A 15,229-nucleotide genomic window follows, 5' to 3' on the forward strand; every position below is an offset into this window, starting at 1 on the left:
TGTGAGTATTTGCTACAAAGTAGATTTTTAATGAATCATATGCCATAAACAAATGGGTAGTTAACCATTCTTGAATTGGTTTTAGATGTAATAAACTTTGATAGATAAGTCATGGAGATAATAGACGAGGTAGCTATCCTTTAACCCTTCTAATAAAATTTCATCAATAATGAAATTCTAGCCCTCCCAAAGAATCATAGTTTAATTTAGGGAATATTTATTTAATGTCCAGTACATGTCAAACACCACTCGAGTAAGGTCTGAGATCTGAAAATTGATCTAATATTACCGTTGCCTGTACTTTAGGGTAAACTAGTCTGAATATTTGTGATTTTTCACAGGTTCTAGTTACACCTCCCAACCCCGTGGCTTTTTCAGCTAAAAACCATACGGTTTTTTCCACTTTGTTTCCCGGAGCATCTGTCTCCCCATAGTTCATCTGCAGTGACCAAAGCCTTTCTATTTCTAGTTCCATTTGTAATGCGTAGTTATCAGATTACAGGTACCTGCATAGATTTTTAAATTAGGAAGAAGATAAAAATATAAGCAAGTACCTTGGCTTTGCTGCTTTGGATTTTTATGCAAAACCACATTCATTCAGTCGTCAGAGTGCCTTAGTGTTCAGGCTCCCTGGTGGACACATGAGCACACATACGTGTTTCAAAACACATACATGTGTTTTGAATGCAGCCGAGAGTACTGCTAAGTGCTATATGGGAGCTATTGGAAGCGGCAGGGAGAAGTGGCCATTAGAAGAATTTCTAATAACAGGATCCTGTTTGGTCATAATTTTTATTAAGAGTATACTTTTGAACATGCTGCTTCTCTATTTCTCAAAGGCCTTATAGTATCTAAACCTGGGCATTTCATCACATAGACTTGGATATTAATTTAAACTTGTCCCTGTGGCTGTAATGTTGTCGATTTCTCAGTCGCTTAAGAGTACCTGAGGGGCTGGAGCAATAGCACAGTGGGTAGGGCATTTGCCTTGCTTGCGGCCGACCCGGGTTCAATTCCCAGCATCCTCTATGCCCCCTCCCCCCAGCAGAAATTCCTGAGTGCATGAGCCAGGACTAACCTCTCTGCATCACCGAGTATGACCCCCCCCCCCAAAAAAAAGAGTGCCTTAATCTCTTCCACTGTCCTGGATCTGTAGGGGTTTGTGATCTTAGGCCAGAAGTGCCAGTTTTCTAGGCTTAGCTGGATTTCATATGAGCCATGGGCTGTGTGTTCCTTCATTCTGATACTCTATACTTTACAGTTCCAATGCTGCCAGAAAGTCATCTCCAGAATTCATAAAAGCACATTCATTTTACATGTTAGAAATGAAATCAGACTTTAAAAAAGAAAACGGGTGTATGTGTGGAGACAGCACTGGGTAAGCACCCTGTTTCAGTGCCCAGCACCGTAAAACCAAGATCTCAAGCTCAGAACCAGGACAGCCGTGTGTACAGCCCAGTTCTCCCCAAAAAACAATCTAAAAGGAAGAAAATATGGTGTAGGCTGGAGTACACATGGGTGACCTAGGTTCAATCTCCGGCATCCTATATGGTCCCTCAAGCCCACCAGGAGTAACATATCCCTGCGCACTGCCGAGTGTGACCCCCCAATCCCCCAAATTAATATGGATTAATTGAAAGTAATTAATTACTTGAATTAATTAATTGAAAGTAATTAATATTACTTTCAATGATAAGTATTTGGATTTTGTTTTGTTCAGGGAGAGGGTTAGGGCTAATCCTGGCTCTGCTTGATGCTTGTTTCATTCTACAGTTTCATAAGGGATGGTTCTTAAATTGAGGGTTGGGTGTTGGGATGTGGCCAGGTTTTGACCACACATGGTAGTACTCCTGGCTACTCCTAGCTCTTTGGGGAACCATTCAGTACAGGGAATCAAAATTTGTAGACTGACGTAAACCAAATGCTTTAACACTCATAGTAATTCTCCAGACACCAACAGATATGTGTGTGGAGACTGGGATGAGGGGAGATGGGGGGAGTGGAAGGATGGACAGCATACCTAGTGTGCTCAGGGGACCACAAGTGCCAAGGATTGAACCCAGGTCAACTGCATGCAAGGTCTTAACCCCTTTACTATCTCTCCGGGCTGGAGCAATAGCACAGCGGTGGGGCGTTTGCCTTGGACACAGCCAACATGGCCGACCCGAGTTCGATTCCCCCGCCCCTCTCGGAGAGCCCGGCAAGCTACCGAGAGTATTGGATATGCCAGACACAGTAACAACAACAAAGTCTCCAATGGAGACGTTACTGGGCCCACTCGAGCAAATCGATGATCAACGGGAGGGCCTTTACTTACTTTACTATCTCTCCAACCTAAGTATTTTACTTTAAAAAAAAAAAAGTCTTGGTACTATACGAACTCCATTTATGAGCAGTTTATGAGCAGAAATTGTGAATCTTTGAAGCCTTCATGTAGTAAGATAGATGATTGTCAGCTACTGGTGACATTCCCAACTTCATTTTTAGAAAAAAAAAATCAAACTATCAGAAGTAAAAAGAACAGAACATAACTCTGTTTTTCAACCAGTGGCCACAGGCCCATGACAGACCGTGGACATTTCCACCAAAACTTTCCTCCAGTCATGTTCAGCATCAGATATCGCACTAGCTAAAAACTAATTTTATAACACTGAATTGGATAAAATACTATCTACATTGGCCATCAGCCAGTTCCCCCAAATATTCCTATTTTTCCTGGTCCACAGGTGTAAAAAAGTTAAAAGGATACTATATAACATGCATTTTTTCTGATTTAAATAATTTAGCCCAACTAGTCTGCAAGAGTTTCCATGTTCTACATAAATACATGTGTATGAAGACATATTTTTTTTTTTTGTTTTTGAGGGGGGCTCTGAAGCAGTGATTGGGGTTCTGGGATCCACTCCTAATAAAACAGGGACAGAAATTCATTGCTAGAGCAGAGAAGGTTCTAGAGGCATCTGGATGTCTAGTTCTTTTGGGGAGGGTAGGGGGAGTTGCACCACTAGCTGTGGTGTGGTTAAGGGACTACATTCAGTGCTGGGGATAGAACCCAGGTCACCTACATGCAAAGCATGCCCGGTCTCCTATATGATCTCTTTGGGGTCTCTGATGACTAGACTTTTCATAGATCAACAAAGGGAGAATTGATCCACATAATTTAGCTGGGGGAGGGACACTAACAGGGGCATTGGGATCCTTGGTGTAGAGAGGAATCTACACTGGTGATGGGTATGGTTTTGAAATTATAAGAAACCATTATTAACAGTATTTGAAACCCAGAATCTCAAATTTTTTTAAGTTATTAGAAAATTGGGGCCGGAGCGATTGTACATGGGTAGGTTCAATTCTGGCATCACATAGGGTCCAAGCAGAGTCAAGAGTAATTCTTGAGTGCAGAGCCAGGAGCAACTTCTGAGCATCGCCAGGTATGGTCCCCAAACCAAAAATAAATAAACGAATACCAGAAAAATCATTGTCCCTCTAATGGAGAGAGATCAGGATAGTGTTCTTTTTCGTATCACTTTTTAAACAACATTCTCAAACTACAGCAATCTCTCACACTTTATAAACACTTAAGTTAATACTGAAGGTAGAGAAAATATAGTGGCCCCATGTCTTACCCAGCTAGAACAGTATTTAAATCATACACACAGAAATACACTACCGTGCATATCAGTACAATATAAATTGTAGCTTTATTTGGGAAAAATAAGAGTAACATATAGGTAATATATAAAATAAGAAAAATAGGATTATGGGATTGGGCCACACCTGGCAGGGTGATTCTTGGCTCGGTGCTCACAGCCATATCTTGCTGGAAGCAAGGCAAAGTGCCTTAACACCTGTACTATCTAAAAGTTTTTGCCTAAGTGTGCACACATCAACTTTATAGGAATTAGTAATTATTTAGCTTAAGTTTTATAAACTAGCATATACAATCACTTGATCACTTGACTTCCTGTTAATCGTCGATTTGCTCGAGCGGGCGCCAGTAACGTCTCCATCTGTCCCTGTCGCATGCGAGTGTAGCCCAATGGCGTCTGTTTACTCTAGGAACACGAAGAGCCTCAAACCGATCGTTCCTGATCTTTCCCCACCCGCGGCACTCAAGTGTGCAGGCGCCGGGCGGTTACCGGTCTCGCCATGGAGCAGAAAGTGCTCGCGCTCCAGGCCTGCAAAAAGAGGACCAAGGCCACGAAGGACAAAGCCCAAAGGAAACCTGAAAGTCAGCACAGAGGCTCTGCGCCCCATTCTGAGAGTGATCCACCAGAGCAAGAGGAGGAGATTTTGGGATCTGATGATGACGAACAAGAAGATCCTATTGATTACTGTAAAGGAGGTTACCATCTTGTGAAAATTGGAGATCTCTTCAATGGGAGATACCACGTGATCTGAAAGTTGGGCTGGGGACACTTTTCAACAGTGTGGTTATCATGGGATATCCAGGGGAAGCATACACAAAGGGAAGAAAATCTGAAATTACAAATATTCTGACAGATTTTAATTAGGTATAGTGCATTTAGGTGAAAAATCAATTGAACTGGAATTGCAATGGAAGCAGATTTTATCCTGGAACTAAAATAAATATAATGTCAATAAAAACAAAACAACTCCCACTTCAATTAGGTTCCCAAATACTTGTCTATGGTGGAACTTGGAGAATGATTAACAAAAAATATTCAGAATTAATTTCAGAGCTGAGTACAAACTTCCCAATTCAAACTTAGGTGACAATTGTGTAGTAATTTGAAAAAAGCTCTTCCCCTTGTTTGATATCCCTGAGTGCAACAAGAACAACACATCGAAGTGGGCTGAAAACGAAAAGAGAGACAAAAGTTTAGAAATATTAGCATGCTCATACTTTCAATATACAATATCTGATCTTACAGGCATAGTTTTATTCAGATTCCTCACTCCAATCTTAGTTTATGTACTTGATTTCCCCAAGGTCTTTATAAAAAGATGACGAATGATTAAGTTTATGTGCCTTATAAGATACTATTTATAAGTTTAGGCTCCCAAACCTTGTATCACAAAAAGTATTTTTTAAAATTACACTCATGATAGTTTCCCCTCTAAAAATTAATCTGTATTTTTGTATTCTATAAACTGGAATTCTAAGGCATGAACAAATCAGTGTTACTACTCTAGACTTTTCCAGTAGTTACTGAACAGTAATGATATAAAGGCTCAATGTTATGGCCAAAAACCCAATTGTTACGTATACATATATAGCCAAAAGTTACTAAGTTTTTTAAGTACAGAAAATAGTTTAAGTTTTTTAAATGCTACTCATATTAAAAGGGATATTTAGTTGGGCCCATATGAAGTTTAGTTAGCAAGAAGCTGTTGAGAGAAATTACATATTCCGACAAAATTGTTAATAGAAACATCAAGTTCTACAGAATGACTTCGATTTAGAATTTTGAGTTGGAGCTACAGAAATAGGATACTGAGTAAAGCACTTGGTCCAATCCCCAGCACCACGGAGAGTGATCCCTGAGCAAAGAGCCAGGAATAAACTGGGTCTGGCCCAACCCGCCTTTCCACCCCCATAAAAAACAATTTTGAATTGAACAATATCAATGGTTTGCCATAGAGTGAAGTGCAAATGTTTCATTAAGCATGTTATCTTCTGGATATTTCCCTTTTTCTCAGTGTCTTTAAAAGTTAAAAAAAAAAAAAAAGACAAGGTAGTCTTTAACTGGATGCTTTCATGTGAGACCGAGAACGTGACCCTTGAAATGATTAAAAACGGAGCTGAAGATTCTGGAGCACTGCACTGTAGCACTGTCCTCCTGTTGTCCATCAGTTTGCTCGAGCGGGCATCAATAACGTCTCCATTGTGAGACTTGTTGTTACTGTGTTTGGCAGATGGAATACGCCACGGGGAGCTTGCCAGGCTCTGCCGTGGGGGCGGGATACTCTCGGTGGCTTGTCGGACTCTCCGAGAGGAGTGGAGGAATGGATCCCCGGGTCGGCCCTGTAGACTGCTTGCAAGACAAACTCCCTAACACTGTGCTATCGCTCCAGCCCAAAAGGAGTAATAATAAGCAGAATAAGCTAATGAATGGGCTGGAGCACAGCGGGTAGGGCATTTGCCTTGCATGCAGCCAACATGGTCGAACCATGTTGGATTCCTCTGCCCCTCTTGGAGAGCCTGGCAAGCTACCGAGAGGATCTCGCCCATACGGCAAAGCCTGGCAAGCTACCCATGACGTGTTCGATATGCCAAACACAGTAACAACAGTCTCACGATGGAGACGTTACTGGGCCCGCTCAAGCAAATCGATGAACAACGGGAAGACAGTGACAGTGAAGCTAATGAATATTTTAGGATTTCAATTAAGCCCATACTAACACTTTAAAAAGTATGTGTTTAATTAAAAAAAAAAGCTATAATTTTTTTGTTTTGGGTCACACCTGGCGATGCACAGGGGTTACTCCTGGCTTTGCACTCAGGAATTACCCTGGCGGTGCTCAGGGGACCATATGGGATGCTGGGAATTGAACCCGGGTTGGCCACATGCAAGGCAAACATCCTACCCACTGTGCTATTGCTCCAGCTACTAACCTATAATTTTTTACTAAAACTTTTACCAAATTTTAAAAAGCTTCTCTTTAGAAAATACACTTTTAAAGTTATATTAGCATAAGAGAAGAACAGAAAAACTTCGAGTAGACCAACCTTTGTTTGTCAGAGCTGTAGGCAATGTTTGGAAGATACTGCTTCAGTTCTACAGGGAAAACTGCAGGCACATCAAATTCCTGATAACAGACATTAGCTGCTCTGTCTAGGAACAGATACGTAATTTTCAGAAACTGCCATTTTATAAGATCATGGAAATTATCCCTGAGTTGTATTTCTTAATATATCATTTTCAAACATCGAAATACACTCAAATTACTAATCACTATTATGTTCTGGGCATTTCTAACTTACATTAGAAATGTATACTTATACATAACTTTTTATAAAAGGTAGGTAAAGGCCCTCCCGTTGATCGTCGATTTGCTCGAGCGGGCCCAGTAACGTCTCCATTGGAGACTTTGTTGTTACTGTGTTTGGCATATCAAATACGGCACGGGGAGCTTGCCAGGCTCTGCCGTGCGGGCGAGATACTCTCGGTAGCTTGCCGGGCTCTCCGAGAGGGGCGGAGGAATCGAACTCAGGTCGGCCACGTTGGCTGCGTGCAAGGCAAACGCCCTACTGCTGTGCTATCGCTCCAGCCCATAACTTTTTATAAACTTGTATTTATATTTATATATGCTAATTTAAAAATACATATATATATGCTTCCTCTTTTTCTTTTTTTTTGCTGGGGGTGGGGTGGTGGTGGTTGGTCAGTGCTCAGGGGCTACTCCTGGCCCTCTGCTGAGGGTTCACTGCTGGTGGTTCGGACCATATTTGGTGCCCAGGAGACCATAGAAGGTGCCGGGGATTGGCCGCATGAAAGGCAAGCGCCTTATCCACTGTACTATCTCTCTCACCCCCAATTAAGTAAAGACCTTCACTTAATATAGTTGATTCTTGAAAGCTGCAACTTTAAGTGAAACAACCTATAAACAAAATTAGGTCCTTAAATAATACAGCTTCACTCAACTTCCAGTCTTGTTTTTTTTCTCATCGATGTTAAAATTAAAGAATGTTATAATTAAATTTATAATAAAACAATGTTATAATTAATAAAATGCCTGAGTTGGAGGACATGCTGGATAGGCCACATCCAGCAATGCTCAGGGGTTTCTCCTGGCTCTGCACTCAGGAATAACTCCTGGCACCTGGCATATTAGGGCAACTATACGGGATGCCAAGGATCGAAGCCAGATTGGCTGCATGCAAGGCAAGTGCCCTCACCCGCGGTACCATCTCTCCATCCCCTTATCAGTCTCTTTTTAAAGATCAGGCTGAGAAGGGATTCAGATTCACAGAAGAGTCTGGTCTTCCTGACGCCAAAGCCTATACTCCCTGATCATCGACAACACTTGTACTTTGAAGAAAGGTAAACAAGAAAAGAAGGGCTTACCAATTTGGTCATCTTTTAGGATATATTGAGGCACTGACAAAATAACTACAAAAAGCTAACATAGTAATGCTCAAAAGGGTAGCTGGTATCACTTATATTACAAAATTAGGAAAGTGGTAAATAAAAGAATTCCAATTAATGACATTATTATTATTAACATTATTTCTTCAAATTCACATGATACCTGTCCCCAAAAAGTAATAGCTTACAGGCCGGGATGTGATCCATTCACAAAGTGGTTCAGCAATAAAGCACTAGCCTAGCACGTGCATACTTTACATATAGTTTACTTAAGAATTTTGAATAGCTGAGATGTCTCTGACATTCGATCATAATGCAATGAGTGTCATTATGGTGTATTTGTGTCAGCCCCATGATGCCAACTTACCATTTGAACAATTGTTGACATACTGTCCTATAGCCAAGGGATTATGAATTTCTGATGTCAGCCATGTACTATCACTCATTTTAAAAGGGCCAAGTTGATCTCTCCCATTGCAAGATCTAAAACAGGTGAACGCATGTGTTTAGGGACTGTTCTTCTGTGACTTAAAATTCAAAAATACAAAATCAACCATAAAATTGAACAATTTCTCTTAAAAATATTTTGTCTAATCAATAGTTGCTACACAGCAGCTGCCTAAATAGAATTTTATTTAAAGCACAGATGCCTTTAGCTTTGTCACTGTTGTAAGTCTGCTATATTTAAATTTTAGTATGGGCACTAACTTACCTGTACACAACTTTTGATATTCCTTTGTCATTTCCATCAATGAGTACCCCATCTAGGCATCTGAATATAAATGGATTTCCAATGGACTGGAAAAATATTGGCTCATACTTCTGATACACTGTACCTATTACATAAGACAAAAACAATAACATGAAAAAGCTTTCTTAAGATCTCACCACCAATCTAGACTATCATGTTTTTATAGGGCTAATTTCCTTTTTTTTTTTTTTTTTTTTTTGCTTTTTGGGACACACCCGGCAATGCACAGGGGTTACTCCTGGCTCATGCACTCAGAAATTACTCCTGGCGGTGCTCAGGGGACCATCCTGGCTCATGGACTCAGGAATTACTTCTGGCGGTGCTCAGGGGACCATATGGGATGCTGGGAATCGAACCCGGGTCGGCCGCGTGCAAGGCAAATGCCCTAATTTCCAGCCCCTAATTTCCATTTTTGAAGAGGGTCCAGTCACAGATATAATTCAGTGTGTTAGGGTACTTGCCTGGCAAGCAGCTGACCTCAGGTCTATCCCTGGCACAGCACCTGGTCACCAGAGCACAGAGTCAGGAATAGTACCTGAGCACTGCTGGTGTGACCCAAATCCATCTCCTTCCAAAAGAATTTCCAACCACAGATGAAGCACAGTACCATTTTTTTAACCAAACTATTACTAAACATAAACTGTGAACATGACATTTAAGTTCAATTTGTGTCTGTGTGTCTGTGTGTATTGGGGGGGGGGGCCTAGTGAGACTGTGGGAAAGAGAAAGAGAGAGAGAGAGAGAGAGAGAGAGAGAGATGTGTTTGACTTTTTACTTTCTTTTTGATGTTTGGGCCACACCTAGCAGTGCTCAGGGCTTACTCTGTGCTCAAGGATCACTCCTGGTGCGGCATGGAGGACCACATGAGGTGCCGATCAAACTGAAGTTGGCCATGTGCAAGGCAAACAATCTACCACTGAACTATCAGCTCCCGAGAATTGACATTTTTAAGTAAAGTTGTTTATTAGGCTGGGGATATGCTTCAGTGGACTAAATGTGTGTACTGTATGCATAAATGTATTAGACCTCGATCTAATTCTGACACTGGATATATCTATAATAATAACCAATTAAGTAAATGGTGTAGTTATATGATGGATGAGTTTGACCTACCAGGTTGTTTCTCCTTTCACTAGCAATAGGAGTAGAAAATAAATATTATTTCCTTGCAGAGCCTGGCAAGCTACCTGTGGCGTACTCGATATGCCAAAACCAGTAACAATGATAGTTCTCATTCCCCTGACCCTGAAAGAGCCCCCAATATGCCACCGGACTACACTAGCACATGACAGGGATGAATGGAACCGTTACTGGTGCCCGCTTGAGCAAATCGATAAACAACGGGATGATAGTGATAGTGATTTTCCTATATGCTAGACAAGTTAATCTATTTATTACATTTAAATTAGCATTAATGTGTTTGTTGTTGGCTTCCTCTAGTCTTTACTGAATCTGGTTGTTGTGTGAGAAGAAACTGAGACACCATACTCAGGAATTTAAGATTACAAAACTAGCAGAATGATTTTCAACATCTAAGTCTTTCATTTTTTCAGTTTTTGGGTCACATCCAGCAACGTTCAGAAATAACCCCAGATCTGCACTCAGGAATTACTCCTGAATACTGCCCAGGAATGGGATGCCAGGGACTAAAACAGTCCTGTGTGTCCAAGGCCAGCAAGCACTTTATCTGCTATACTACCTCTCCAGTCACCAAAACCTAAGTCTTCGTGATTTAAACATCCATATATATGTATATATAAAAATATATATGTATACTTTTTCAGTACACCAAATATTATTATTTAACAAGTAACATATTCATTGAGCACTTTAATCAAAGATGTTGCAAAGAGATGTTGTACTTTGTAAGTATAGATATGGGAAGAAGCGGTGAATGATATGGTTCAGCAGTATAACCTTCCACATGTAAGGCCCCTAGTTTGATCCTCAGCATCAGCAAAAACAAAAACAAAGCAGGGCAGCACGGGAAATGAAAAGATATTTATTCATAATTTATAGACAAATTCTAAAAAGGTGGCAGGGACGGGGTGAGAAATGACATGAAAGTACTTATTCATGCCTTGGACGCTTAAATTCTATCTTTTCAATAGCACACACTTGCATGCGGCCCACCTGGCTGACGCGAGTTTGATTCCTTCGCCCCTCTTGGAGAGCTCGGCAAGCTACCGAGAGTATCTCCCCTGCACGGTAAAGCCTGGCAAGCTACCCTGCACGTATTGGATATGCCAAACACAGTAACAACAAGTCTCACAATGGAGTCCTTACTGGGCCCGCTGGAGCAAATCAATGAACAAGGGAGGACAGTGCTATAGTGCTAAAATGTTTTAACCCTTACCATTTACCTTCAGTTATCAATTGCCTAAGATAAACTAATTTATTCTTTAATTAGCTTTTAAGTACAAAGGCCCTCAAATATAGACATTTTGTTTAAATTTCTTTTGTATTTTGACTCGGATTAAAAAGAAACATTTTTAGGACCAAAGAGAACAGTACAGAGGGTAGGGTGTTTGCCTGGCATGTGTTCCACCTGGTTTGACTCCGAGAGATGGTTCTCCTGCACCTCCAGTGATCCCTGAGAGTAGAGCAAGGAGAAACCCAGAGCCAAGTCACATACAGCTCCAAAACAAAAATAAATAAAAATTAAGGGTTTTTTTTGGGGGGGAGGGGAGGGTGAGTTCGGTTCGGTTGTTTAAGTCACACCTGGCGGTGCTCAGAGCTTACACCTGGCTCTATGCTCAGGAATCACTCCTGGCAGGCTCAGGAGACTATATGGGATGCAGGGGTTATTGAAACCTGGCCAACTGCACGAAAGGCAAACACCCTACCCATTGTACTATAACTCCAGCGCTCAAGATTAATATTTTAAAATTCTTGCCACATGGAATAAAACAACTCATTCAAGGACTTGATTTCATTATATACAGCGTGGTTTAAAGTCAGTTTCCAAGAATCTGTGTTAAATGAGAATTTACTTGTAATCTTTATTAAAGTAGACCATACTATATTCTCCTAAATTTATAAACTAGAATTTTTTTCCTCAAAATTTATCTAATTCCCAAAATACTAAAGAATACCAACACATAAAATGATTTACAGTTAATTTCCATGTCAGTTTTTTAAAAAAATCTAAAAATCTGAGTTTCTAACAAGCCTCTTACTCTAAAGATTGCAGAACTAGACATTTTGTTGCATTTATATATTGCAGCATTAAAGAAACTCTTGTACTAACTGTGCCATTACCAGGATACATAGAAACAACCGCTCCTTTTGGTATCAGTCCTTTAGTAACGAAGACCCCTTTTCCAGCAGAAATCAACGAGCTAGTTGCTAGTGCAACACTGAAACCCAATGTCTTATAAAGAATTTCTTCTGGTTTAAAGGTGTTTGGTTGTTGATGTCTGTATTCAAGCAGTTTCACCTTTGGCTGCTGAACTGACAGTAAGTCTTGGTATTTTGATTTAACGGATTCTGGAAGCCGAGTCAAAATATCTGATTGCTTATTGAAATCATTAATAAACAGAGCCTGGAAAACTGTCAGTAATGTTCCTAGGACATCTTCATCTGAGATAACTTTGTCTTTGGAATCCTCTGGAACATATCGAAGGGTCCTGAAAACGGGAAAAGTTTCTATTCACTATGCTTCATCTTACACAAGTTTTTTTAATCCCTTTGGGTTACTGGTCTTGGGAAGGACATAAAAATTAAGTTTACCAGAGCTGCTAGGCAGGGATTTTCTGTCAAAAAAAGTTAACAAGCGCCTAAACAGAAAGGTCCGTCCTATATAAATTGTTATTGAACGCCTCAAGTCCTATTTGCAGACAAGAAAAATGAGGATTTTAGAATCAGGAAATCTGCCCAACGTCCTAAAGCTGCTAAATGGGAGAAACAAAAAGACCCAAGAGAAGCTGCTCTCCTCCCTCCACATTCACAGCCACTCCGAGTCCCTCCTGAGACCCTCCAGATCGCAAAGGCTCCCTGCAGTTTCGTGCCATTCAATGACATTGTGTGTCTCTGCCGCCTTCTCGCCCCAGAGTACATCTTTAATTTCCAAAACAGTACTGTTTTCAGTACTTGGGAAAAGAAATCCACATCTCACAATTCTAAAACAGCGATGCATCTTAATTTTCGCTTCTGCCTTACAAAACTTCGGGAGAGCTCCTGCATGGGCTTCCACTGAGCTCGACCGTCAGCTTTCGACTGGTTTATTTCTTCCAAAACCCGGTTAGCACATCTCTTACCCAGAGCCCGCTGGAACCTGCACCCCCGTGACCCACCCAACTATCTCCCTCTCTCCTCGCATGAACACAGACAACATTTCCGAGCGCTTTCGGTGACTTTTCATCCGTTTTTATGCGTCGGCAAACTAAAACGACCCCTCGGCACTGAAGGGCTGCTAACTAAAAATTAAAGCAAGGAACTGTGGAAAAAAAAAAAAAGTACATTGGGCTTTTTTTTTCTAAGGGGGGTCGCGGGTATTTCGACGTCGGCCCCTGCTGTACAGGCCACGGAACCCCACGCAGGGCGACTTTCCGTTCTGAAATGAACGCAGCGAAACACGCCAAACCGCACCGCGGGGGCCAGAAGACCCCGGGGCCCCGCTGACCTCGCAGCGTGGAGAACTATGGGAAACAGGCCCTGGCCCCGCCCACCACAGGCCCCGCGCCCAATCGCGGCGCCCCCAGCCCCCGGTGTTAAATGCCACTTGCCTCGCCACGCCCACCGGAGGCCCCGCCTGTCTCTGGCTCCGCCCACCAAGGGTGCCGCCCGCCCAGGTACAGCTCCCATTGGTCCGAGTCAGCGCAGGCCCCTCCCACGCTCGCCGCCCTCCTGAGCCGGCCTCTCTGGCCTTTTCGGCGTCACCGGCCCGCGGCTCCGCCCAGCCCGGGGCCTCCTGGCCCCGAGTTCCGCCGCCGGCGCGCCTGGGCCGCGGATAGGCGCCCCTTGGACCGCCGACTGGCGCTCTCACCTCGGATTGTGGCTTAGGTTCAACGCGATCCAGGGTACGAAGCGGTACCTGTAACGGAGCCATCGCTGCCGCAGGTCCCGCAGCAGGCGACCCGGCATAGCGCGGTCCGCAGGGGAACGCGGGCGAGTGGCGGGGCCGGCGTGGGGCCCGCCCCTGCCCGGGGAGGGACGCCGGCCGCGCCGGCCCGCCCCTGCCCCGGCTCCGCCCTCCTCCGGACGCCCCTCGCCCCCGCCCTCCGTGGCTTCCGTGCCTTCTCCCGCTTGGCCGTGGCTAGCAGAGTCGGTGGGCGCGCGGAATCGAGGAGGCTCCCGGTTCCCGTCTCCCCTTTTAGCGCAGGCTTCCCGGGCTTCCTGAGACCATGCTCGGTTCCAGTGGGGCCAAATTGCTAAGAGTCCACGAACCGCCTTCCAGTCTCCAAGTCTGTCCCAGTCCAGGTGGGACCCGGGAGACGGTTCCGTGGGCTGGAAGCACATGCTGTCCCTGCCATGCTGTCCTGCCATGCCCCGGGTCCTTCCCTGACACCGCATAGCCGCCCCTGCTGCCCTCGACCTGGCATCTTGAGGTGTGTCACCCCCTCATCACCCCCAAAACAGAACCACGGATTCTACTTGCTGAGGCTGCAGAGTCTGCTTTCTTGTTCTTTCAGAACAAGTCACTTTTATTCCCCATTCTCACAGCCAGCAGCAAGTTAGCAGAAACATTTAAGAGCTGATGCCAGGGGCTGGAGCAATAGCACAGCGGGTAGGGCGTTTGTCTTGCATGCGGCCGACCTGGGTTCGATTCCCAGCATCCCATTATGGTCCCCTGAGCACCTCCAGGAGTAACTCCTGAGTGCAGAGCCAGGAGTAACCCCTGTGCATCGCCAGGTGTGACCCAAAAAGCCAAAAAAAAAAAAAAAGAAGAGATGATGCCCGGCTCCAGAGGAGAAGGAAAGTGTCCTTTCTTTCTGCACCCCCATTCTTTGGATTTTCAACGGTGTTACACCATCCCTGGGATTTCTGATAACCCTACTCATTTATAATTCCCACTTTGGCCATGCTCACTAGGTTTCTACATGCTTTTGTTGTCATGACCCCTTTATTTTTGAAGTGTTTTTAAGTCTGGGGGCCTGTGACTTGTTTATAGTATTATTCCAAGATTTGGTATTAAGGCTATATCGACTTCATATGGCAAACTGAGAAAGCTTCCATTCTACTCTATTACCCAAAATGTGTGTAGATATAAAGATGAGATTAGTGTTATTCCATATTCTTGAATTGTGATAGAAATCCCCAGTGAAATTGTCTGTACTTACAGGTTTGTTTGTTTGTTTTTAGTAAGAATTTAATTTCTTTTTTCTTTTGGGAGATTTTTAGTTTGGGGGACACACCTTGTGGTCCTCAAGGTATAATCCACTGAAATTAGCACTGTAGCACTGTCCTCTGGTTGTTCAATTTGCTC

The 15,229-nt window shown here is 43.2% G+C and overlaps 1 protein-coding gene across 2 annotated transcripts; it reads right to left on the reverse strand.

The window, feature by feature from the left end:
* Positions 1 to 3,685: 3,685 nt before the first annotated feature.
* Positions 3,686 to 13,910, reverse strand: SETD9 (SET domain containing 9). Of its 2 annotated transcripts, XM_056112127.1 has the most exons (6): positions 13,790 to 13,910; positions 12,064 to 12,431; positions 8,764 to 8,887; positions 8,419 to 8,534; positions 6,692 to 6,797; positions 3,686 to 4,814 (listed from the first exon to the last, which is right to left on the reverse strand). In XM_056112127.1, the coding sequence occupies exons 1-6, from the start codon at positions 13,885 to 13,887 to the stop codon at positions 4,727 to 4,729; spliced, it is 900 nt and encodes a 299-aa protein (XP_055968102.1). In that variant the 5' UTR covers positions 13,888 to 13,910; the 3' UTR covers positions 3,686 to 4,726. The 2 variants fall into 2 exon arrangements, with proteins under 2 accessions (XP_055968102.1, XP_055968103.1); XM_056112128.1 differs by lacking the exon at positions 6,692 to 6,797.
* Positions 13,911 to 15,229: the final 1,319 nt, after the last annotated feature.

This window comes from Sorex fumeus, unplaced genomic scaffold (assembly GCF_029834395.1).
Source record: "Sorex fumeus unplaced genomic scaffold, SorFum_2.1 ptg000015l, whole genome shotgun sequence".
Lineage (NCBI taxonomy): Eukaryota > Metazoa > Chordata > Mammalia > Eulipotyphla > Soricidae > Sorex > Sorex fumeus.

What these genes read in the sequence shown, in the direction of transcription:
- SETD9 (XM_056112127.1), bottom strand. Translation starts at nt 13,887, where the DNA reads ATGCCGGGTCGCCTGCTGCGGGACCTGCGGCAGCGATGGCTCCGTTAC. An exon ending in GGTTGTTTCTATGTATCCTG is followed by an intron (nt 8,888 to 12,063) that starts GTAATGGCACAG and finishes CTTATGTAATAG; the next exon opens with GTACAGTGTATCAGAAGTAT. An exon ending in TGTCAACAATTGTTCAAATG is followed by an intron (nt 6,798 to 8,418) that starts GTAAGTTGGCAT and finishes ATCTGTTCCTAG; the next exon opens with ACAGAGCAGCTAATGTCTGT.